Source organism: Salvelinus fontinalis, chromosome 18 (assembly GCF_029448725.1).
Source record: "Salvelinus fontinalis isolate EN_2023a chromosome 18, ASM2944872v1, whole genome shotgun sequence".
Lineage (NCBI taxonomy): Eukaryota > Metazoa > Chordata > Actinopteri > Salmoniformes > Salmonidae > Salvelinus > Salvelinus fontinalis.
Genome location: NC_074682.1, coordinates 60,336,937 through 60,360,895, shown reverse-complemented (window position 1 = coordinate 60,360,895; position 23,959 = coordinate 60,336,937). Strand labels below are relative to the sequence as shown.

At 44.9% G+C, this 23,959-nt stretch overlaps 1 protein-coding gene across 1 annotated transcript in view; it reads right to left on the bottom strand.

The window, feature by feature from the left end:
- The window catches only part of dennd6aa (DENN/MADD domain containing 6Aa), a 48,516-nt gene that overhangs the window by 6,448 nt on the left and 18,109 nt on the right, over nt 1–23,959 (bottom strand). The window contains exons 12-17 of the mRNA XM_055869981.1: nt 21,563–21,723; nt 19,797–19,861; nt 18,661–18,750; nt 12,126–12,289; nt 10,400–10,502; nt 8,020–8,094 (exon numbers count right to left, since the gene is read on the bottom strand). Of these exons, the coding sequence (XP_055725956.1) occupies nt 8,020–8,094; nt 10,400–10,502; nt 12,126–12,289; nt 18,661–18,750; nt 19,797–19,861; nt 21,563–21,723 (658 nt within the window). The remainder of the gene's footprint in view (nt 1–8,019; nt 8,095–10,399; nt 10,503–12,125; nt 12,290–18,660; nt 18,751–19,796; nt 19,862–21,562; nt 21,724–23,959) is intronic.

The following is a 23,959-nucleotide window of genomic DNA, read 5'->3' as shown; positions in this document are numbered from 1 at the left end:
AGGTTCAGCGCATCGAGATGGCTCGAGATGTCACAGAGAAAGGCCAGCTCACACAGAAACTTTTGCTCCCGGAGCTCTGCTGTATCCTTCCCTTTGGTTTCCAGGAATTGACATATTTCCTCACGCAGCTCGAAACATCTGTTCAGTACTTTTTCTCTGCTTAGCCATCTCACCTCTGTGTGATACGGCACGTCTGCGTATTTCCGAACCACACTCCTCTAGAAAAAATTTAAACTGGCGGTGATTCAGACCTTTGGCTCTTATAAAGTTAACTACCTGTGTTACTGTGGTCATAACATGTTCCATCTTTAGGGCTTTGGCACACAGTGATTCCTGATGTATGATGCAGTGGTAAACAGTTAGCTCACCTGCACAGTTCTCTTCCCGCATCTTCTCCCGAACCAGTCCACTCTTTTTACCGCACATCGCTGGCGCACCATCTGTCGTTAATCCAACGAGTTTATCCCACGGCAGCTTTATTTCAGTTACACATTTGGAAACCTCCTCAAAGATTTCCTTTCCTGTGGTTGTGCCATTCGTTGATTTGAATCCCAATAGCTCCTCCGTAACACACAGATTTGAGTCCACTCCACGGATGAAGACTGACAGCTGAGCAGTATCAAAATGCGTCGCAGCTCTCATCCACAGCGAGGGAGAACGCAACGAAATCTTTTCCCTTTTCCGTCAGCTGGTCATACAGATTGGTGGCAAGATCACATGTGCGATCAGCTACTGTGTTCCTGCTCAGGAACACGTTTGAAAATGCTTGCTTTTTCTCTGGGCATACGAGGTCACAAACTTTCATCATGCACTTTTTCACAAACTCTCCCTCATTAAAGGGCCGGGCTGATTTTGCGATCTCTGCTGCCACTATATAACTAGCCTTTACAGCAGCCTCACTTTGTGATGTGGCTTTTTTGAACATATTCTGTTGTGAAATCAAACTTCTTTTCATCTCCTCTACTTTCTGGCTCCTTTGAGTCATGTCCAGGTCCTTGTATTTGTCATGGTGTTTCGTTTCATAGTGTCGTCTAATGTTGTACTCCTTACTTACAGCCACGTTGACTCCACAAACAAGAAAAACAGGTTTGTCTTTTACATATGTAAACAGATATTCTGCCTCCCACTTGTTCAGAAAGCTCCTGTTTTCAGCCTTTCTTTTAGCGCGCTGACAGTTGTAGCGTCTATGTTGCTATGACTACTGTCACAGAGGAGAGGGCGTTTCTGGGTCCTGTCCTGATTGGCGCGCGAAAACAACAGCAGAGCATTATGGGATTCGTAGTATTAGCGGTGAATGCGCTGTATAATACCGGCGGGCCAGCTCTAGTAGTAATTTGGTATTGTCTCGCGGGCCAAATATAATTACCCCGCGGGCCAAATTTAGCATGACAATGCCCCCATGCACAAACTGAGGTCCATACTGTCACGGCTCCTCCTCTGCAGTGCAGGGGGCGGTTCCTCCTGCAGGCAGAGGAGGGTCGTTAGTGATTGGAGCCACCTGGGCTCAGGGTATAAAACTGCTTACTAATCACCTCTCTCTCTCTCTCTCTCTCTCTCTGCTCCTCCAGGTATGCTCATGATTTGTTTGTTCCTTTTTAGTTTTGCATAGTTTTCACTCAGTCATGTTCACACACACATATTCATGCACTTTACATACACCTTACATTCTGATACATCCACACCTCATTCCTGTTTCTTAGTTTAAGTTAATAGTTTGTTTAATAATAAAGAACACTTTTGAATTGGCCTATACCTGTTGTTCGTGTCCCCTCATTTTTGTCACAGGCTATGAGCCGGCTTGTGACAAGTGGGGACTCGTCCGGGATAGTAGTTAACTTGGGTTAGTTTAGTTCAGATTGACAATTTTTTTTGTTTGAGTGGATGTTTTGGTTGGGCCAATTTTGTTTAAGATAGAGTTGAGAGCCATGTGTTCTTTTGGTTCAGTTAGCTTGGTAGCTAAGCAATTCACTCTGTGTTTTTCTGGGTTTTGTTCAGGTGGGAGTCCTCTCCTGTTCAGGCATATCAGCAAGTGTCCATAGGAGGCTTGTGGTGTTTTTGTTTTAGGTGGCAGTGAACGTGGGTAGAGCATCCCTTTCCCTTTTCCCCTACATCGGCTCGGGAGCACCTCCGTGGTTATGGGAGGGCCGCCAGTTTCTGGTTGTTTTTTCCACTCCACTGGTTTTGTGTGCATAAAACCCCACCACATGTGACTGCACGAAGACCAGGGCCAGTTAGTTAGTAGTTTTTGGAGGATAGTGGGGTGTGGCTCCTGTCCTTGAACCCAGATTGACAGCAGGTGAGTTGTGTTTTTTTGAGCATTTGTAATAGTTGTATTGGTTGAGGAAAATGTCTTCCATTTTGAGTAGTTTTGTTCAAGCTCCTTCAGAGGTAGCCTTAGAGTTGTGTACTAAGGAACAGTTAATTGAAATTGCTGAACATTATCAGATTGAGATTGTTGATAAAAAAATTAAAGAGACTGTTAAAACTAGCTTAAAGCAGGGTCTTAGGGAAATGGGTGTTTTTGGTGGTCAGTCTGCTAGTAGTGAGGGTGCAAGTTTTCAGGCTAGCCCTTCATTAACTTTTGAGCAGCAGAGGGAACTGTTGCAAATGCAATTAGAGCAAATGCAAATGCAATTAGAGATAGAGCGATTGAGAAATGCTAATAGACCGGAAAGACTACCACAGTTTGATGTTTCACAGAATCTTCATTTGTTGCCTAAATTTGATGAGTCAGATCCAGACACATACTTTACTTTATTTGAGCGTATTGCGGAAGCTAGAGCTTGGTCAGATTTGGACATGACTATGTTGTTGCAATGTGTACTTACAGGTAAAGCACGTGAGGCTTTTGCAGCACTGAGTGTAGCTGACAGTAAAGTTTATGCTAAAGTTAAATCAGCAGTTCTGAAGGTCTACGAGCTTGTGCCAGAGGCATATCGTCAACGTTTTCGTTACAGGAAAAAGTTAGATTCACAAACCTATTCTGAGTTTGTTTGTGATTTAACTTCTGCATTTAATCGTTGGTGTACAGCTTCTGAAGTTAGTACTTTTGAGGGTCTGTCTAATTTGATTGTGTTAGAACAGTTCAAAAATTCTGTTCCTGACCAGGTTGCTACATACATGAATGAACGTAAAGTTAAGTCTCCAAGTGATGCAGCAATCCTTGCAGATGAGTACAGGCTAACACATAAAAGCCATTTTGAGTCAAACAGTGATATGTACCATAAGAATAACTTTACTCCTAGGAATAGTAGGTCACCTTTTTGGGGGGCATCTTTCCAAAGGCCTCAGCAGAAGTTTGGGTCTGGAGGACTTAAAGCACCGGTTAATGCTAATACCTGTCGCTACTGTTTAGTTGAAGGACATTGGAAGAAAAATTGTCCTCTGCTTAAATCAAAACAGTCAGTTCAAGTTAAACCTGCTGTGATGGCAAGTCCTGTTACAGCCTCTGACCACCAGGGTGAGCTGTTTCAGCCACTAGTTGAGTTTGATTCTCAGTTTTCCCGCTGTGATTTTTCAGCCTTTATTTCAGATGCTGTAGTGTCCCTGGTAGATGGCAACCAGAATGTTAAAATCAAGATCCTAAGAGACACTGGAGCTTTAGATTCTTTTATTCTGGAATCTGTTTTGCCGTTCTCTAAAGAGTCTGATACTGGCCGTTGTGTAATGGTATGTGGTATGGGTTTAGTTCCATTCTCTTGTCCTTTACATGAAGTTACCCTAAAATGTGGTCTGGTAGAGGGTGATGTAGATGTTGGGGTTAGACCTCAGTTGCCAGTAGAGGGAGTGCACATGATTTTGGGGAATGACTTGGCAGGTAGTAAGGTGTGGGCAGATGGCAAATTAAACATCTGTAAGAAGCAACCTTCAGTGACCCCTGCAAGGGAATCTCCGGATCAGAACTGTGTGTCTCCTGAGGTATTTCCAGTTTGTGCGGTTACCCGCGCAGCCTCTCGTAAGGAGATTGAGAGTAAGCCAGAAAGTCTTGAGTTGCCAGTCAAACTCCAGACAGAACAGTTGACTAGTTCTAGAGATTCATTGATGGCTGAGCAAAAAGCCGATACTACTTTGGCTGATCTGTTTGATAAAGTGGTTCCTGATTCAGTGGTGAGGAATAGTGCTCAGTGTTATTTTCTTCTTGATGGGCTGTTGGTCAGGAAATGGGTTCCACACTATGATAAGGGTTTAGGAGAACCAGTCTTTCAGATAGTTGTACCTACTACTTTGCGAAATAAAGTGTTGCAAACTTCACATGGTGATGTGGCAGGTCATATGGGTGTTCGTAAAACGTATGATCGTATACTTCGTTATTTTTTCTGGCCACGTTTAAAGCGGGATGTATCTCAGTTTATTAAAACTTGTGATACGTGTCAGCGCACAAGCAAGCCAAATCAGGTTGTAAAGCCTGCACCGTTGTATCCAATACCAGCCGTAGGGCAACCTTTTGAGCATCTTATTATCGATTGTGTTGGGCCATTACCAAGGTCCAAGTCAGGTCATAGCTACTTATTAACTGTTATGTGTCAAGCAACCAGATATCCGGCAGCTTTTTCTTTGCGTACCATAACTTCAAAATCAGTAGTTAAAGCTTTAACTCAATTTATTTCAACATTTGGGATTCCAAAAACCATCCAGTCAGATCGGGGGTCTAACTTTACCTCTCATTTATTTGCTCAGGTTCTCAAACAGCTTAAAGTTAAACACAACAAGTCTACTGCGTTCCATGCCCAGAGCCAGGGAGCTTTGGAACGTTTTCATCAAACTTTAAAATCCTTGCTTCGTGCATATTGTACGGAACTGTCTGCCGACTGGGAGGAGGGGTTACCTTGGCTGTTACTAGCTGCTCGTGAAGTAGTGCAGGAAAGCACAGGGTTTAGCCCAAATGACTTAGTGTTTGGCCATAAGGTGCGTGGGCCTTTAGCAGTGTTGCAGGATGGTTGTTTGCCTGAGGAACCACCTCGGAACCTTATTGACTATGTAAATGGTTTTAGGTTGAAGTTGTATAGGGCTGGTGAACTAGCGAAAGAAAAACTAAAATGTTCTCAACGGAAAATGAAACTGAAATATGACGGACAGGCTGAGCTGCGTGAGTTTAGTCCCGGTGATCGGGTACTTGCTCTTCTGCCTCTTGTAAGTTCACCTTTTCAGGCAAAATACTGTGGTCCTTTCACTGTGTTGCGTAAAGTGTCAGATTTGAACTATCTTATTGAAACCCCTAGTCATAGGAAGTCCTCTAAATTATGCCATGTGAACCTGTTAAAATGTTATCACTCCCGTGATCTAAGCAAAGTTGAAGGCACTCCAGCAGTGAGGTCAGTGTTGACTGCTGCCCCAGTCCCTGCATCTTGTGGCTTTAATTTGGTGGAGGGGGGAGAAGAGGAAGTTAAAGTTTCAGATGAGGTCTTACAAGGACGGTTGAAAAACTCCCAGACTTTGCAAAACCTTGGGGTTTTGGTAGATCATTTAGACTCTGAGAAACGTGATGAATTGGTAGCTCTTATTAGAAACTACCCTGTTTTGTTTTCTGACACTCCATCACAAACCCACTTAATTGAACATGATATAGACATCGGAGATGCTAAGCCTATCAAACAGAGATTTTATCGTGTGTCTGAGGAGAAGAGATTGAAACTGGAAACAGAGGTGCAGTATATGTTGGACAATGGTATTGCGGAGCCATGTTGTTCAAATTGGGCTTCACCCTGTCTATTGGTCAAAAAGTCTGATTCTACTTTCAGACCTTGCACTGATTATAGAAAAGTTAACAATATTACTAAAGCAGACCTTTACCCTCTTCCTAGGATGGAGGACTGTATTGATCAAGTTGGGTCAGCAAAGTATGTTAGCAAATTTGATCTTTTAAAGGGATATTGGCAAGTACCCCTTACCAAAAGAGCTTGTGAGATTGCTGCCTTTATAACTCCATCTGGTTTGTTCTCTTATAAAGTGATGCCTTTCGGCTTGCGGAATGCTCCAGCCACCTTCCAGAGGCTAATGAATCGGGTGGTCTCAGGTCTGGAAGGGTGTGCCGTGTATTTGGACGACGTCGTCGTCTACTCAGACTCCTGGGAGGAGCATGTTCGGAGAGTGCAAGGCCTGTTTGAAAGACTGGTGTGGGCCAGGTTGACTATTAATTTGGCAAAATGTGAGTTTGCCAAAGCTACAGTCACATACCTAGGCAAGGTTGTTGGTCAGGGATTTGTCTGTCCTGTGGAAGCCAAGGTTCAGGCTGTGAGGCAGTTCCCACAGCCCTCTACAAAGAAAGAACTGATGCGCTTCCTGGGAATGGCGGGGTACTACCGTGCTTTCTGTAAAAACTTTTCGGTAATAGTGTCCCCACTGACCAATCTGTTGAAGGCCAAGGCTGAATTTATCTGGTCCACCCAGTGTCAAGAGGCATTTGATGCAGTTAAGACTCTTTTGTGTTTGGCACCTGTGTTGGCAGCACCAAATTTTGGGAAACCTTTCAAATTGCAGGTAGACGCCAGTCAAATCGGTGCTGGGGCTGTGCTTCTCCAGGAGAATGACGACAAGGTTGAATGTCCAGTCAGTTTCTTCTCCCGAAAATTTAATAAGTATCAGAAAAACTATTCTGTAATTGAAAAGGAGGCTTTAGGTCTCATTTGGGCTTTACAGCACTTCGAGGTCTATGTTGGTTCTGGTTTGACCCCTTTAACTGTGTTCACTGACCACAACCCACTGGTTTTTCTGAGGTCCCTGCAAAACCCCAACCAGCGCCTGATGCGTTGGGTTTTGTTCTTGCAACCATTCAACCTTGATATTAGGCACATTAAGGGTAAGGATAATATCATTGCTGATGCTCTGTCCCGTGCTCCTTTAACCTAGCTTGTACCTTTTCTCTGTTGACCCCTACGGGCTGTCTGTGCCTCTTTCCTCTTAAATTGCTCCCCAGGTACCAGGGCTGCCGAGTTTGAGGGACAGACAGTCGGCTGGGGGACACGGGGCTACTGCTAGGAGCCGGGATTGTTTTTTTTTTGTTTATTTGTTTTTTTTGGGAAATTTGAATTATTTTGATTATGTTGGAGGAAGTTGGGTTGAGGGTGGGACCCTCATTTTAAGGAGGGGGGTGTCACGGCTCCTCCTCTGCAGTGCAGGGGGCGGTTCCTCCTGCAGGCAGAGGAGGGTCGTTAGTGATTGGAGCCACCTGGGCTCAGGGTATAAAACTGCTTACTAATCACCTCTCTCTCTCTCTCTCTCTCTGCTCCTCCAGGTATGCTCATGATTTGTTTGTTCCTTTTTAGTTTTGCATAGTTTTCACTCAGTCATGTTCACACACACATATTCATGCACTTTACATACACCTTACATTCTGATACATCCACACCTCATTCCTGTTTCTTAGTTTAAGTTAATAGTTTGTTTAATAATAAAGAACACTTTTGAATTGGCCTATACCTGTTGTTCGTGTCCTCTCATTTGTCACAGGCTATGAGCCGGCTTGTGACAATACAGAAATTGTTTGTCGAGATCGTTGTGGAAGAACCGGACTGACTTGCACAGAGCCCTGACCTCAACCCCCATCGAACACCTTTGGGATGAATTGGAACGCCGACTGCGAGTCAGGCCTAATCACCCAACATCAGTGTCCGACCTCACTAATGCTCTTGTGGCTGAATGGAAGCAAGTCCCTGCAGCAATGTTCCAACATCTAGTGGAAAGCCTTCCCAGAAGAGTGGAGGCTGTTATAGCAGCAATGTTCCAACATCTAGTGGAAAGCCTTCCCAGAAGAGTGGAGGCTGTTATAGCAGCAATGTTCCAACATCTAGTGGAAAGCCTTCCCAGAAGAGTGGAGGCCTGTTATAGCAGCAAAGGGGGGGGACCAACTCCATATTAATACCCATGATTATGGAATGAGATGTTTTGACGAACAGTTGTCCACATACTTTTGGTCATGTAGTGTACAGGAACCCCTACTGTTACGTGTTCTACCACTAATGAACAGAAGACTGCTCTGAAGTCCATGTCGATCTGTTACAAATGAAACAACCGGATACTGACCAGTTTGTCTTTGAGTTTGAGAACGAGGTCCACAGTCTCCACCTCCGTGTGTTGCTGCACTCGCACCTGCAGATCCTACATGAAGAATAGAAATGGAGAGAGAGAGAGAGAGAGGTGAATAGGCTCCGAGCATGATGTGGTCTGGCTGTACAACGGATTGGAAAACGTACTGCAAAATTGAGAAATCATGTGACTAAACTGAATAAAACGAAGAAACTATACTATGAAACAAAAGATAAATTATATAAAGAATGATTGTAAAAAGCTTTGGAGCACCTTAAAATAGATTGTGAAAAAAAGGCAAACTCCGCTCCATCATTCATTTAATCAGATGGCTCATTCATCACAAAACCCCCTGATATTGCCAACTACTTTAATGATTTTTTTCATTGGCAAGAATAACAAACTTAGGCTAAAAACCTGCCAGCAACAAACGCTGACGCTACACATCCAAGTATATCTGATCAAATTATGAAAGACAAGCACTGTCATTTTGAATTCCGTAAAGTGAGTGTGGAAGAGGTGAAAAAAAAAATAGTTGTCTATCAACAATGACAAACCACCGGGGTCTGACAACTTGGATGGAAAACTACTGAGGATTATATTGCCACTTATATTTGCCAGATTTTAAAATTTCATCCTACTAGAGAGCGTGTGCCCTCAGGCCTGGAGGTAAGCCAAAGTGAGTATAGTAAAGCCCCCTTTTCATTGGCTATAATAACTGACCAATCAGCCTGTTGCCAACCCTTATTAAACTTCTGGGGGGAAAAAATTGTTTGAGACCAGATGCAAAGCTATTTTACAGTAAACAAGTTGAGACGTTCAGCTTATAGGGAAGACAATTCAACAAGTACAGCACTTACACAAATGACTGATGATTGGCTGAGAGAAATTGATGATAAAACGATAGTGGGGGCTGTTACGTTAGATTTCAGCGCGGCTTTTGACATTATCGATCAGTCTGTTGCTGGAAAAACATGTGTTATGGCTTTACACCCCCTACTATAATGTGGATAAAGAGTTACCTGTCTAACAGAACACAGGAGGGTGTTATGGCTTTACATAACTCTATGATAGACTCTATGATATTAAATACATCAGAACATCCCACCAGACAGAGCAGATATGAATCAACCAATAACATACGGGACAAGAGAGCGGTACGTTTTTACAATCATTTATTCCTCTTTTTTCCACCATCGCAGAATGGTGATTTTACTAAATGACTGAAGAGTTTGACTGTGTGATGTTAGGTGGCTTCTTGTGTAAATATTTTCCGTCTGGATTTTAATGATTTGTATGCTGGATCCATAATAAACCCCAGGAAGAGTAGCTGCTGCCTTGGCAGGAACTAATGGGGATCCATAATAAACCCCAGGATGAGTAGCTGCTGCCTTGGCAGGAACTAATGGGGATCCATAATAAACCCCAGGAAGAGTAGCTGCTGCCTTGGTAGGAACTAATGGGGATCCATAATAAACCCCAGGAAGAGTAGCTGCTGCCTTGGCAGAAACTAATGGGTATCCATAATAAACCCCAGGAAGAGTAGCTGCTGCCTTGGTAGGAACTAATGAGGATCCATAATAAACCCCAGGAAGAGTAGCTGTTGCCTTGGCAGAAACTAATGGGTATCCATAATAAACCCCAGGAAGAGTAGCTGCTGCCTTGGCAGGAACTAATGGGGATCCATAATAAACCCCAGGAAGAGTAGCTGCTGCCTTGGCAGGAACTAATGGGGATCCATAATAAATCCCAGGAAGAGTAGCCGCTGCCTTGGCAGGAACTAATGGGGATCCATAATAAACCCCAGGAAGAGTAGCCGCTGCCTTGACAGAAACTAATGGGTATCCATAATAAACCCCAGGAAGAGTAGCCGCTGCCTTGGCAGGAACTAATGGGGATCTATAATAAATACACCTCCTCACAGACAGCCTCTAGGTGAAGGGCCTCTAGTTTCATCATTACTCACCTCCTCACAGACAGCCTCTAGGTGAAGGGCCTCTAGTTTCATCATTACTCACCTCCTCACAGACAGCCTCTAGGTGAAGGGCCTCTAGTTTCATCATTACTCACCTCCTCACAGACAGCCTCTAGGTGAAGGGCCTCTAGTTTCATCATTACTCACCTCCTCACAGACAGCCTCTAGGTGAAGGGCCTCTAGTTTCATCATTACTCACCTCCTCACAGACAGCCTCTAGGTGAAGGGCCTCTAGTTTCATCATTACTCACCTCCTCACAGACAGCCTCTAGGTGAAGGGCCTCTAGTTTCATCATTACTCACCTCCTCACAGACAGCCTCTAGGTGAAGGGCCTCTAGTTTCATCATTACTCACCTCAGACAGCCTCTAGGTGAAGGGCCTCTAGTTTCTTCATTACTCACCTCCTCACAGACAGCCTCTAGGTGAAGGGCCTCTAGTTTCTTCATCATCTCTCTCTTGCGATTCCTGAACCAGCCATCAAAGTTAGGACACCTCAGGAACTGTCTGGATGGGGGAAAAAATACACCAAGATGAAACAAAAACACACCAACAGGCTTTTAGGATGCATAGACCATGTCACATTAAAAAAGTCTGCAAACAGGAAATACACAGACTGTCATTATATTACATTATAAAACAGACTTGTGTTTCCTGGTAAACAGAAAGAAAAAATAAAGTTCTCCAAAAAAAAACATGTTGAGGAATGATTAAGAACACACATGTATAAAACAAATAAATATCGGGCTTCTCTTATAGGAAATGTCTTTCATTAGATAGCAGAAAAACGAATCACCCAGTCGACATTCATCTCAGCTTTAGACTGTGGCGATGTCATCTACCAGTCCCATCCTTCAGCTCCCCTCAACCCCTCCCATCTATCTCTGAACACCATCCATCTATCTCTGAACACAGTGGGAGCTGACACTGTATTGAAGTCATTGGATACAGTTTTTCATCACACACTACGCTTTAGTTCAGTACACATCACTGCATTCTACATCAGAAAGTAGGCTGGCCTTCTCTTTTAGTCTCAAAGATCAATGCACTATTCTCTCGTTTCGTTTATAAAAAGAAAGCGATTTCACCAAAACTCCCACTGTACCTAACATCATTAATAACTGTTAGATGTCCTGTACAAGTCGCCCCGGTCTCAGGGATCGTCAACACCGGAAACTCCTTCGTCAAGTCGCCCCGGTCTCAGGGATCGTCAACACCGGAAACTCCTTCGTCAAGTCGCCCCGGTCTCAGGGATCGTCAACACCGGAAACTCCTTCGTCAAGTTGCCCCGGTCTCAGGGATCGTCAACACCGGAAACTCCTTCGTCAAGGTGCCCCGGTCTCAGGGATCGTCAACACCGGAAACTCCTTCGTCATGTCGCCCCGGTCTCAAGGATAGCCATCACCGGAAACTCGTTCGGCAAGTTTCCCCCGGTCTCAGGGATCGTCAACACCGGAAACTCCTTCGTCAAGTCGCCCCGGTCTCAGGGATCGTCAACACCGGAAACTCCTTCGTCAAGCCGCCCCGGTCTCAGGGATCGTCAACACCGGAAACTCCTTCGTCAAGTCGCCCCGGTCTCAGGGATCGTCAACACCGGAAACTCCTTCGGCAAGTTTCCCCCGGTCTCAAGGATAGCCATCACCGGAAACTCGTTCGGCAAGATTCCCCCGGTCTCAAGGATAGCCATCACCGGAAACTCGTTCGGCAAGTTTCCCCCGGTCTCAAGGATAGCCATCACCGGAAACTCGTTCGGCAAGTTTCCCCCGGTCTCAAGGATAGCTAACACCAGAAACTCCTTCGTCAAGTCGCCCCGGTCTCAAGGATAGTCAACACCGGAAACTCCTTCGGTCTCCACATAGTTAGGTGAATCAGCTTTATTTTTGTGCACCTTATTTATGGAATAATCTCAAAAACTGTTTAAAATTGCATCTAGTGAAATTCAGAAAACTGATTGAGGAGCTTATTACTGATGTGTCCGTTTCCTACGGCTGCGGTTGTTTATGTTCGGCATATTTGATGCGTGTTGTCGTCATTCATGGATCATCCGTAAAACAGACAGTAGGACTCCCTGGTTAAAAAAGGTTAACGACACGTGGAACCAGGCTATCTGTGTGCGGTGGACGTCAGTACCTGTAGAGTCCCATCCAGTCTCCTTTGAGTGGTGAGGTGAGCTGAGGACCAGCCTTCTCCAGAGTCTTCATAAAGTCCTCCTGGAGGAAGGGCCTCAGCTGGGGAGGACTCTTCCAAGGACAGATGTTCTTCTGTAGAGGCATCAGACTGGCCACATAGCGCTCCTGTGAGATGGAGAATGGAAGACTTGTGTGTTAGTGTAGTTTTCATAAAACCCTTCTTCACAACAACTGTTGGAAGTTCTCAGCACAGTGATGTTCTATCTAAAAAAGAATATACGTCGCGGCTCGCCCGAGGTTATCCCATTGACTGACAGTAAAAACTTCACCTTTTTCAAAACGCAATTTTCTTATTGTCTGCTTGTTTTAGTCGATAACAAAACTAGATTCAAGAAATGTACATGTTGGCCTCCCGGGTGGCGCAGTGGTCTAGCTGCGCCACCAGAGTCTCTGGGTTCGCGCCCAGGCTCTGTCGCAGCCGGCCGCGACCGGGAGGTCCGTGGGGCGACGCACAATTGGCTTAGCGTCGTCCGGGTTAGGGATCTTTTATTTCAGCTCATGAAACATGGGACCAACACTTTACACATTGCATTTATAATTTTGTCTAGGGATATCCTTGTCTCATCGCGCTCCAGCGACTCCTGTGGCGGGCCGGGCACAGTGCGCGCTAACCGAGGGGGGCGGGTGCACGGTGTTTCCTCCGACACATTGGTGCGGCTGGCTTCCGGGTTGGAGGCGCGCTGTGTTAAGAAGCAGTGCATGTCTAAAGAGGACTTTACAACACGGCCCGCGTTCTCACTACTTAGAAACGCGTCATAATGTAGGGCTTCCCTCAAGCGTCTTGTCATGACGTCGCTAGCAGCCAGTGTGTGTGTTAGCTAGCTACTGACGGGAACATTAAGCTAGCCATGACCAACAACACAAACAGACTGACTAGACAGCTACAAGTAGTGAGTGAAGTTACAAATGGAATATATTAAACAACATGTCTTAACTGTGATCAAGTAATGTGATTCTTCCTGGTGCAAAAACAACATCCTAGCACGAAGCTCGAGTAAATGACATTACTGAGCTGCTCCTGAATGTACTACGTCAGGACATTGATTCTATCCTAGTCCATGTGGGTTTTAATGACATTACTAAGCTGCTCCTGAATGTACTACGTCAGGACATGTGGGTTTTAATGACATTATGAAGGGCAGCTAAAGAGCTGATTGACACTAGTAAAAGACCCATCATATCTGTCCCCTCTCTGAATCGTGGCATTGAACGCTTTAGCAGGATTCTCTCTCTTCACAACTGTCTATGTGATTATTGCAGCTCAATGGGTGTAACTTTTGACGACAATGTCAACACCTTTAGGAAACAAAACACGTTTTATAAGGAGGATGGGATCCACCCAAATAATTTCAAAGCATTATACGGCTGCGTTAAGACAATGACCCAAGCCTAGCTCAGTTTATACCAGTGGCGTTGGTAGACACAATGTAAGTAACCAAATTGATGTCCCTCTTACTGCCCTGAATGCCTCTGCTGATCCTACAGTATGCAGTAATCATGTGCCTATGAACCAGAGTTATACTGTTAGCACTGAGGCATTGTGCCCTAGTAGGAAGTCCACTGTGTGCAGCTCACACAACACTAACATAAATAACATAAGCACATCTACTGCTGCTAAGCTTCCCAGTAAAGTAAAGTAAAACAATCAAGCATCCCAGAAGAAAAGTGCTCAAAATAAGCCCACGTTAACATATGTAGCTTAAGAGACGAGGTTCATGAAATCAATTTTGCTAGTAACAGATAACATTAATCTCTGGAACTCATTCCGGAAGCTTATAAGACATCCTGCTATGCCCTCCAACGAACCATCAAACAATTGTACGACACCGGCCCCCGACGACAGTCGGATGTGGCAGGGCTTGCAAACTATTACAGACTACAAAGGGAAGCACAGTCGCGAACTGCCCAGGGACACGAGCCTACCAGACGAGCTAAATCACTTCTATGCTCGTTTCGATGCAAGCAACACCGAGGCATGCATGAGAGCGTCAGCTGTTCCGGACGACTGTGTGATCTCGCTCTCCTCAGCCGACGTGAGTAAGACCTTTAAACAGGTCAACATACACAAGGCTGCGGGGCCAGATGGATTACCAGGACGTGTGCTCTGGGCATGTGCTGACCAACTGGCAGGTGTCTTCATGAACATTTTCAACATGTCCCTGATTTAGTCTGTAATACCAACATGCTTCAAGCAGAATACCATAGTCACTGTGCCCAAGAGCACTAAGGTAACCTGCCTAAATGATTACATCTAAATGACTACCGACCCGTAGCACTTACATCCATAGCCATGAAGTGCTTTGAAAGGCTGGTAATGGCTCACATCAACACCATTATCCCAGAAACCCTAGACCCACTCCAATTTGCATACTGCCCGAACAGATCCACAGATGACGCAATCTCTATTGCACTCCACACTGCCCTTTCCCACCTGGACAAAAGGAACACCTATGTGAGAATGCTATTCATTGACTACAGCTCAGCGTTCAACACCATAATGCCCTCAATGCTCATCACTAAGCTAAGGACCCTGGGACTAAACACCCCCCTCTGCAACTGGATCCTGGACTTCCTGACGGGCCGCCCCCCAGGTGGTGAGGGTAGGCAACAACACATCTGCCACGCTGACCCTCAACACTGGAGCCCCTCAGGGATGTGTGCTCAGTCCCCTCCTGTACTCCCTGTACACTCATGACTGCATGGCCAGGCACGACTCCAACACCATCATTAAGTTTGCTGATGACACAACAGTGTTAGGCCTGATCACCGACAACGATGAGACAACCTATAGGGAGGAGGTCAGAGACCTGGCCGGGTGGTGCCAGAAAAACAACCTCTCCCTTAACGTAATCAAGACAAAAGGAGATGATTGTGGACTACAGGAAAAGGAGGACCGAGCACGCCCCCATTCTCATCGACAGGGCTGCAGTGGAGCAGGTTGAGAGCTTCAAGTTCCTTGGTGTCCACGTCACCAACAAACTAGAACGATCCAAACACACCAAGACAGTCGTGAAGAGGGCATGACAAAACCTTTTCCCCCTCATGAGACTGAAAAGATTTGGCATGGGTCCTCAGATCCTCAAAAGTTTCTACAGCTGCAACAGAGAGCATCCTGACTGGTTGCATCACCGCCTGGTATGGCAACTGCTCTGCCTCCGACCGCAAAGCATTACAGAGGGTAGTGCGTACAGCCCAGTACATCACTGGGGCCAAGCTTCCTGCCATCCAGGACCTCTGTACCAGGCGGTGTCAGAGGAAGGCCCTAAAAATTGTCAAAGACCCCAAACATAGACTGTTCTCTCTGCTACTGCATGACAAGCAACTTGAGAAATCATGTGACTAAACTGAATAAAAAGATGAAGAAACTAAACTATGAAACGAAGATAAATGACAAAGAATTATAGTAAAAAGATTTGGATTAGCTTCAATTAAATATTGGACAAAAAGGCAAACTCCGGTCCATCATTCATTGAATCAGATGGCTTATTCATTACAAAACCGACTGATATCGCCAACTACTTTTTATTGGAAAGATTAGCAAACTTGGACATGACAGCAACAAACGCTGACACTTCACATCCAAGTATATCTGACCAAATTATGAAAGACAAGAATTGTAATTTTTAATTCTGTAAAGTCAGTGTGGAAGAGGTGAGAAAAATTGTTGTCGATCAACAACGACAAACCACCGGTGTCTGACAACTTGGACGGAAAACTACTGACGATAATAGCGGACGATATTGCTACATTTTCAATTTAAGCCTACTAGAAATTGTGTGCCCTCAGGCCTTGAGGGAAGCTAAAGTCATTCCGCTACCTAAGAATAGTAAAGCCCCCTTTACTGGCTCAAATAGCCGACCAATCAGCCTGTTACCAACCCGTAGTAAACTTCTGGGAAAAAATGGTGTTTGACCGGATACAATGCTATTTTACAGTAAATAGATTAACACCAGACTTTCAGCACACTTATAGAGAAGGGCATTCAACAAGCACTTACACAAATTACTGATGAGACTCCTGAACAGCTAATCAAATGGCTACCCAGACTATTTGCATTGCACCCCCCCCCTTCTTCGCTGCTGCTACTCTGTTATTATCTATGCATAGTCACTTTAATAACTCTAACTACCTGTACATATTACCTCAATTATCTCGACACCGGTGCCCCGCACATTGACTCTGTACCCCCTGTATATAGTCTCCACATTGACTCTGTAGCGGTACCTCCTGTATATAGCCTCCACATTGACTCTGTACCGGTACCCCCTGTATATAGCCTCCACATTGACTCTGTAGCGGTACCCTCCTGTATATAGCCTCCACATTGACTCTGTACCGGTACCCCCCTGTATATAGCCTCCACATTGACTCTGTACCGGTACCCCCCTGTATATAGCCTCCACATTGACTCTGTACCGGTACCCCCTGTATATAGTCTCCACATTGACTCTGTACTGGTACCCCCTGTATATAGCCTCTACATTGACTCAGTACCGGTACCCCCTGTATATAGCCCCGCTATTGTTAATTACTGCTGCTCTTCAATTATTTGTTATCTCTTACTTTTTTTGTTGTATTTTCTTAAAACTGCATTGTTGGTTAAGGGCATTTAACTGTAAGGTCTACACGTGTTGTATTCAGCGCATGTGACAAATAAAATTTGATTTGGCTGAGACAAATTGATGATAAAAAAAATAATTGTCGGGGCCGTTTTGTTAGACTTCAGTGCGGCTTTTGACATAATCGATCATATTCTGTTGCTGGAAAAACGTACGTGTTATGGCTTTACACCCCCTGCTATAATGTGGATAAAGAGTTACTTGTCTAACAGAAGACAGAGGGTGTTCTTTAATGGAAGCCTCTTCAACATAATCCAGGTAGAATCAGGAATTCCCCAGGGCAGATGTCTAGGCCCCTTACTTTTTTCAATCTTTACTAATGACAAGCCACTGGCTCTGAGTAAAGCCCGTGTCTATGTATGCTGATGACTCAACACTTTACACGTCAGATACTACAGCGACTGAAATTACGGCAACACTTAAAGAGCTGCAGTCAGTTTCAGAGTGGGTGGCAAGGAATAAGTTAGACCTAAATATTTATAAAAGTAAAAGCATTGTATTTGGGACAAATCATTCACTAAACCTTAATTAAATCTGGTAATAAATAATGTGGAAATTGAGCAAGGTGACTAAAGTAACCCTGGATTATAAACTGTCATGGTCAAAACATATTCATAAAACAGTAGCTAAGATAGGGAGAAGTCTGTCCAAAATAAAGAACTGCTCTACCTCCTTAACAACACTATCAACAAGGCAGGTCCTACAGGCCCTAGTTTCTACCTTCTTAACAACACTATCAACAAGGCAGGTCCTACAGGCCCTAATTTCTACCTCCTTAACAACACTATCAACAAGGCAGGTCCTACAGGCCCTAGTTTCTACCTTCTTAACAACACTATCAACAAGGCAGGTCCTACAGGCCCTAGTTTCTACCTTCTTAACAGCACTATCAACAAGGCAGGTCCTACAGGCCCTAGTTTCTACCTTCTTAACACTATCAACAAGGCAGGTCCTACAGGCCCTAATTTCTACCTTAACAACACTATCAACAAGGCAGGTCCTACAGGCCCTAGTTTCTACCTTCTTATCAACAAGGCAGGTCCTACAGACCCTAGTTTCTACCTTCTTATCAACAAGGCAGGTCCTACAGGCCCTAGTTGTCACACCTGGACTACTGACACCTGACTACTGTTCAGTCGTGTGGTCAGGTACCACAAAAAGGGACCAAGGCTCAGAAAAGGCAGCACGGCTGGCCCTTGGATGTACAAAGAGAGCTAACATGAATAATATGCATGTCAATCTGTCCTGGCTCAAAGTGGAGGAGAGATTGACTTCATCACTACTTATATTCATGAGAGGTATTGACATGTTGAATGCACCCGAGCTCTCTGTTTGAACTACTGGCACACAGCTCGGACACCCATACATACCCCACAAGACATGCCACCAGACGTCTGTCTAAACTACTGGCACACAGCTCAGACACCCATACATACCCCACAAGACATGCCACCAGAGGTCTCTTCACAGTCCCCAAGACCAGAACAGACTATGGGAGGCGCACAGTACTACATAGAGCCATGACTACATGGAACTCTATTCTATATCAGGTAATGGATTCAAGCAATAGAATCAGGTTTTTAAAAAACATTTAAAAAAATAAAATAAATAGCGGCGACTGTTAAACAAACATAGGCACAGACACACAATACACATGGATTTAGTACTGTAGATATGTGGTAGTGGTGGATTAGGGGCTGAGGACACACAGTGTGTTGTGAATGTATTGTACTGTTTTTATTCTAATTCTAAGGTTCCCAGGTTCCCAGGTTCTATGGTTCCCAGGTTCTATGGTTCCCAGGTTCTATGGTTCCCAGGTTCTAAGGTTCCCAGGTTCTAAGGTTCCCAGGGTCTCACCAGTGGAATGATGAAGCTCTGCGTCAGCTCCAGGAAGTACCGTCGCAGGATGGCATTCTGTGCCGCTGAGGGACGTTTCTGTTGGACACCCTGAGGGAAGGACACAATAAAAACATCAGTTTACACAGCAGGCAGTCAGTCCCAAATGGCTCGCTACTGCCAATACACCCCCCATTACTTTCTGTAGTTCCCCAGTTCCCCCCATTACTTTCTGTAGTTCCCCCCCCATTACTTTCTGTAGTTCCCCCCATTACTTTCTGTAGTTCCCCCCATTACTTTCTGTAGTTCCCCCCATTACTTTCTGTAGTTCCCCCCATTACTTTCTGTAGTTCCCCCCATTACTTTCTGTAGTTCCCCCCATTACTTTCTGTAGCTCCCCCCATTACTTTCTGTAGCTCCCCCCATTACTTTCTGTAGCTCCCCCCATTACTTTCTGTAGCTCCCCCCATTACTTTCTGTAGCTCCCCCCATTACTTTCTGTAGCTCCCCCCATTACTTTCTGTAGTTCCCCCCCATTACTTTCTGTAGTTCCCCCCCATTACTTTCTGTAGTTCCCCAGTTCCCCCCATTACTTTCTGTAGTTCCCCCCATTACTTCCTGTAGTTCCCCCCATTACTTCCTGTAGTTCCCCCCATTACTTCCTGTAGTTCCCCCCATTACTTTCTGTAGTTCCCCAGTTCCCCCCATTACTTTCTGTAGTTCCCCCCATTACTTCCTGTAGTTCCCCCCATTACTTCCTGTAGTTCCCCCCATTACTTCCTGTAGTTCCCCCCATTACTTTCTGTAGTTCCCCAGTTCCCCCCATTACTTTCTGTAGTTCCCCCCATTACTTCCTGTAGTTCCCCCCATTACTTCCTGTAGTTCCCCCCATTACTTCCTGTAGTTCCCCAGTTCCCCCCATTACTTCCTGTAGTTCCCCAGTTCCCCCCATTACTTCCTGTAGTTCCCCAGTTCCCGCCATTACTTCCTGTAGTTCCCCAGTTCCCCCCATTACTTCCTGTAGTTCCCCAGTTCCCCCCATTACTTCCTGTAGTTCCCCAGTTCCCCCCATTACTATCTGTAGTTCCCCAGTTCCCCCCATTACTTTCTGTAGTTCCCCCCATTACTTTCTGTAGTTCCCCAGTTCCCCCCATTACCTTCTGCAGTTGTTTAATGATATCCTCATCTTTGTTGAGGAAGGGCTTGTACGCGCTGTAGACACCTGCCATGGAACACACAAAGTAGTTTCACACAGTGAAGGGCAATGCTGATATGAAAACACTAGTTTCACACAGTGAAGGGACAACGCTGATATGAAAACACTAGTTTCACACAGTGAAGGGGCAATGCTGATATGAAAACACTAGTTTCACACAGTGAAGGGCAACGCTGATATGAAAACACTAGTTTCACACAGTGAAGGGACAACGCTGATCTGAAAACACTAGTTTCACACAGTGAAGGGGCAATGCTGATATGAAAACACTAGTTTCACACAGTGAAGGGCAACGCTGATATGAAAACACTAGTTTCACACAGTGAAGGGCAACGCTGATATGAAAACTAGTTTCACACAGTGAAGGGGCAACGCTGATCTGAAAACACTAGTTTCACACAGTGAAGGGCAGTGTCGGTCCTGGACGTTTAAGATTAGGGAAGACGATTCTATTTTTTTGTGTGTGTGTGCATGGCCTTATTTCTATTACAGTATATTGGATGACTGTCATTCATAATCCGTTCACCGAGTTCAATGTAACATCGACACGTTACTAAGGCTACTAAAACGTTTCCTATACTCATGAGGTTGCTACAACATAGCAATGGAATTAAAGTTTATAAAGTAGGTGCACAAGTCGGAACACAAGTCGGCGTAATCAAGGCGACCGACAATACCGCTTTGCACACTCTCTCTACGGTGTAATCATTAGTCCAAACAAGAGTTTTCTATTGGACAAATTCAGCTAGGTTTATCCCCCGTTTCGTTCTGTTTAAGAAACCCTTTTCAACAGAAATCAGTGGAATGAATACACCCCTGGTCACCCACACAGTTCACTTTCATAGCAGCCACATACAAACAGCATGATCACTTTGCTCGTTGTATAATTCCTTCTCACATCTATGTGCTCTCCCCCTCTCGCTCATTCGCTTGTGGACTTCAGTATATAGCTCCCTCTCTGCAGCCTCCCCATTTTTGAAAGAATGTATTTGTTCAATAATTGTCTTTTAAGTCAACTACTCACCACATTTTACACACTGCAGTGCTAGCTAGCTTTAGCTTACGGTTTCAGTACTAGATAAATGATCTGAACCTTTGATTGGGCGGACAACGTGTCAGTTAATGCTGCAAGAGCTCTGATAGGTTGGAGGACGTCCTCTGGAAGTTGTCATAATTACTGTGTAAGTCTATGGAAGGAGGTGAGAACCATGAGCCTCCTATGTTTTGTATTGAAGTCCATGTACCCAGAGGAGGACGGAAGCTAGCTGTCCTCTGGCTACACCATGGTGCTACCCTACAGAGTGCTATTGAGGCTACTGTAGACCTTCATTGCAAAACAGTGTGTTACTAAATGATTGTGACGTGAGAATATGTTACATAAATATATAAAAAGGATAACTTTAATGTTATATTATTTTTATGAAATTCACTGAGTAAGTGGATCCTCCCCTTTCTCCTCTGAGGAGCCTCCATTGGTGAAGGGGGAATGTGGATATTAAAACACCAGCAGCCATCCATTCCAGTCATGTGAAGGGTTGTAAAACTCCCGAAACGTTCACAAAATGTAAAAGTTTTTCAGAAATCCCAGAAACAAGCATTTTTGGAATCATCCATCCTGGAATTCCTCAACCAGGATAAAAAACAAAAAATGTAAAAAGGGAATTTCGCAACCCTAGTCATGTGAGAGTAAAGCCTCCGGTCAATCACCTGGTTTAGAGTCTAGGGTCTTCAGGTTCTTCAGCTTCTTGACCTTCATCTGCTTGACCGTCTCTCCAGCCTGCTTCATGTCTCCAATACGGATGATGTGAGGCCAGTGTTGGAGGGTCTTAGCAAAGAATGGGTTGGTCACACCAAGAATCACAGATGGCCTGAGAGACAGACATAGACAGGCACAGACAGACCCATAGACAGGCACATAGACAGACACGTGTTAATAAATCATAGCTAGCATGTCCATACTCCATAGCTAGCTTGTCCATACTCCATAGCTAGCTTGTCCATACTCCATAGCTAGCTTGTCCATACTCCATAGCTAGCTTGTCCATACTCCATAGCTAGCTTGTCCATACTCCATAGCTAGCTTGTCCATACTCCATAGCTAGCTTGTCCATACTCCATAGCTAGCTTGTCCATACTCCATAGCTAGCATGTCCATACTCCATAGCTAGCATGTCCATACTCCATAGCTAGCATGTCCATACAACATAGCTAGACAAATCAAATGTGAAGTATAAAGAGATTGGTATTCCTCCTGTTACTCACAGGGCCTGTGTAGATAACTAGCTTGAGAGTAAAGATCAGGCCAGAGCGGTATACTACAATGCAGGATCAAGGAGTTAGCTAGCCAACTTATCTAAATACTTAGAAATATATAAACTCAGCAAAAACAAAAAGAAGAAACGTCAGTTTTTCAGGACACTGTCTATCAAAGAATTTGTAAAAATCCAAATAACTTCACAGATCTTCATTGTAAAGGGTTTAAACACTGTTTCCCGTGTTTGTTCAATGAACCACAAACAATTAATGAACATGCACCTGTGAAACAGTTGGTAAGACAGTAACAGCTTCCGAACATCACACCCGCGGGACAGGTACAGGATGGCAACAACAACTGCCCGAGTTACACCAGGAACGCACAATCCCTCCATCAGTGCTCAGACTGTCTGCAATAGGCTGAGAGAGGCTGGACTGAGGGCTTGTAGGCCTGTTGTAAGGCAGGTCCTCACCAGACATCAGACATGGGCGTTATACCGAGGCCTGTACTCTGGAGCGGGATCGATTTGGAGGTGGAGGGTCCGTCATGGTCTGGGGCGGTGTGTCACAGCATCATCGGACTGAGCTTGTTGTCATTGCAGGCAATCTCAATGCTGTGCGTTACAGGGAAGACATCCTCCTCCCTCATGTGGTACCCTTCCTGCAGGCTCATCCTGACATGACCCTCCAGCATGACAATGCCAACAGCCATACTGCTCGTTCTGTGCATGATTTCCACAAGACAGGAATGTCAGCGTTCTGCCATGGCCAGCGAAGAGCCCGGATCTCAATCCCATTGAGCACGTCTGGGACCTGTTGGATCGGACGGTGAGGGCTAGGGCCATTCCCCCCAGAAATGACCGGGAACTTGCAGGTGCCTTTGTGGAAGAGTGGAGTAACATCTCACAGCAAGAACTGGCAAATCTGGTGCAGTCCATGAGGAGGAGATGCACTGCAGTAATTAATGCAGCTGGTGGCCACACCAGATACTGACTGTTACTTTTGATTTTGACCCCCCCTTTGTTCAAACACATTATTCCATTTCTGTTAGTCACATGTCTGTGGAACTTGTTCAGTTTATGTCTCAGTTGCTGAATCTTATGTTCATACAAATATTTACACATGTTAAGTTTTCTGAAAATAAACAGTTGACAGTGAGAGGACGTTTCTTTTTTTGCTGAGTTTATATATATATATATTTTTAAGATAATCTTGAAATGGGTATGCTCTAATTGATTCAACAAAACAAAACACATAAGCTTTTTTAATGAATAAGCAAATCCATAGTTATTTCTGCTTTGTAGTATACCCCTCAGCTGAGAGTACAAGGTGTTTTCAGTTGTGCCAGTTACTCACGGGGCCTGTGTCCTGGTGGTGTACTCTTACTATACTATAGTGTTACTCACGGGGCCTGTGTCCTGGTGGTGTACTCTTACTATAGTGTTACTCACGGGGCCTGTGTCCTGGTGGTGTACTCTTACTATAGTGTTACTCACAGGGCCTGTGTCCTGGTGGCGTACTCTTACTATACTATAGTGTTACTCACGGGGCCTGTGTCCTGGTGGCGTACTCTTACTATACTATAGTGTTACTCACGGGGCCTGTGTCCTGGTGGCGTACTCTTACTATACTGTTACTCACGGGGCCTGTGTCCTGGTGGTGTACTCTTACTATACTATAGTGTTACTCACGGGGCCTGTGTCCTGGTGGCGTACTCTTACTATACTGTTACTCACGGGGCCTGTGTCCTGGTGGTGTACTCTTACTATACTATAGTGTTACTCACGGGGCCTGTGTCCTGGTGGTGTACTCTTACTATACTATAGTGTTACTCACGGGGCCTGTGTCCTG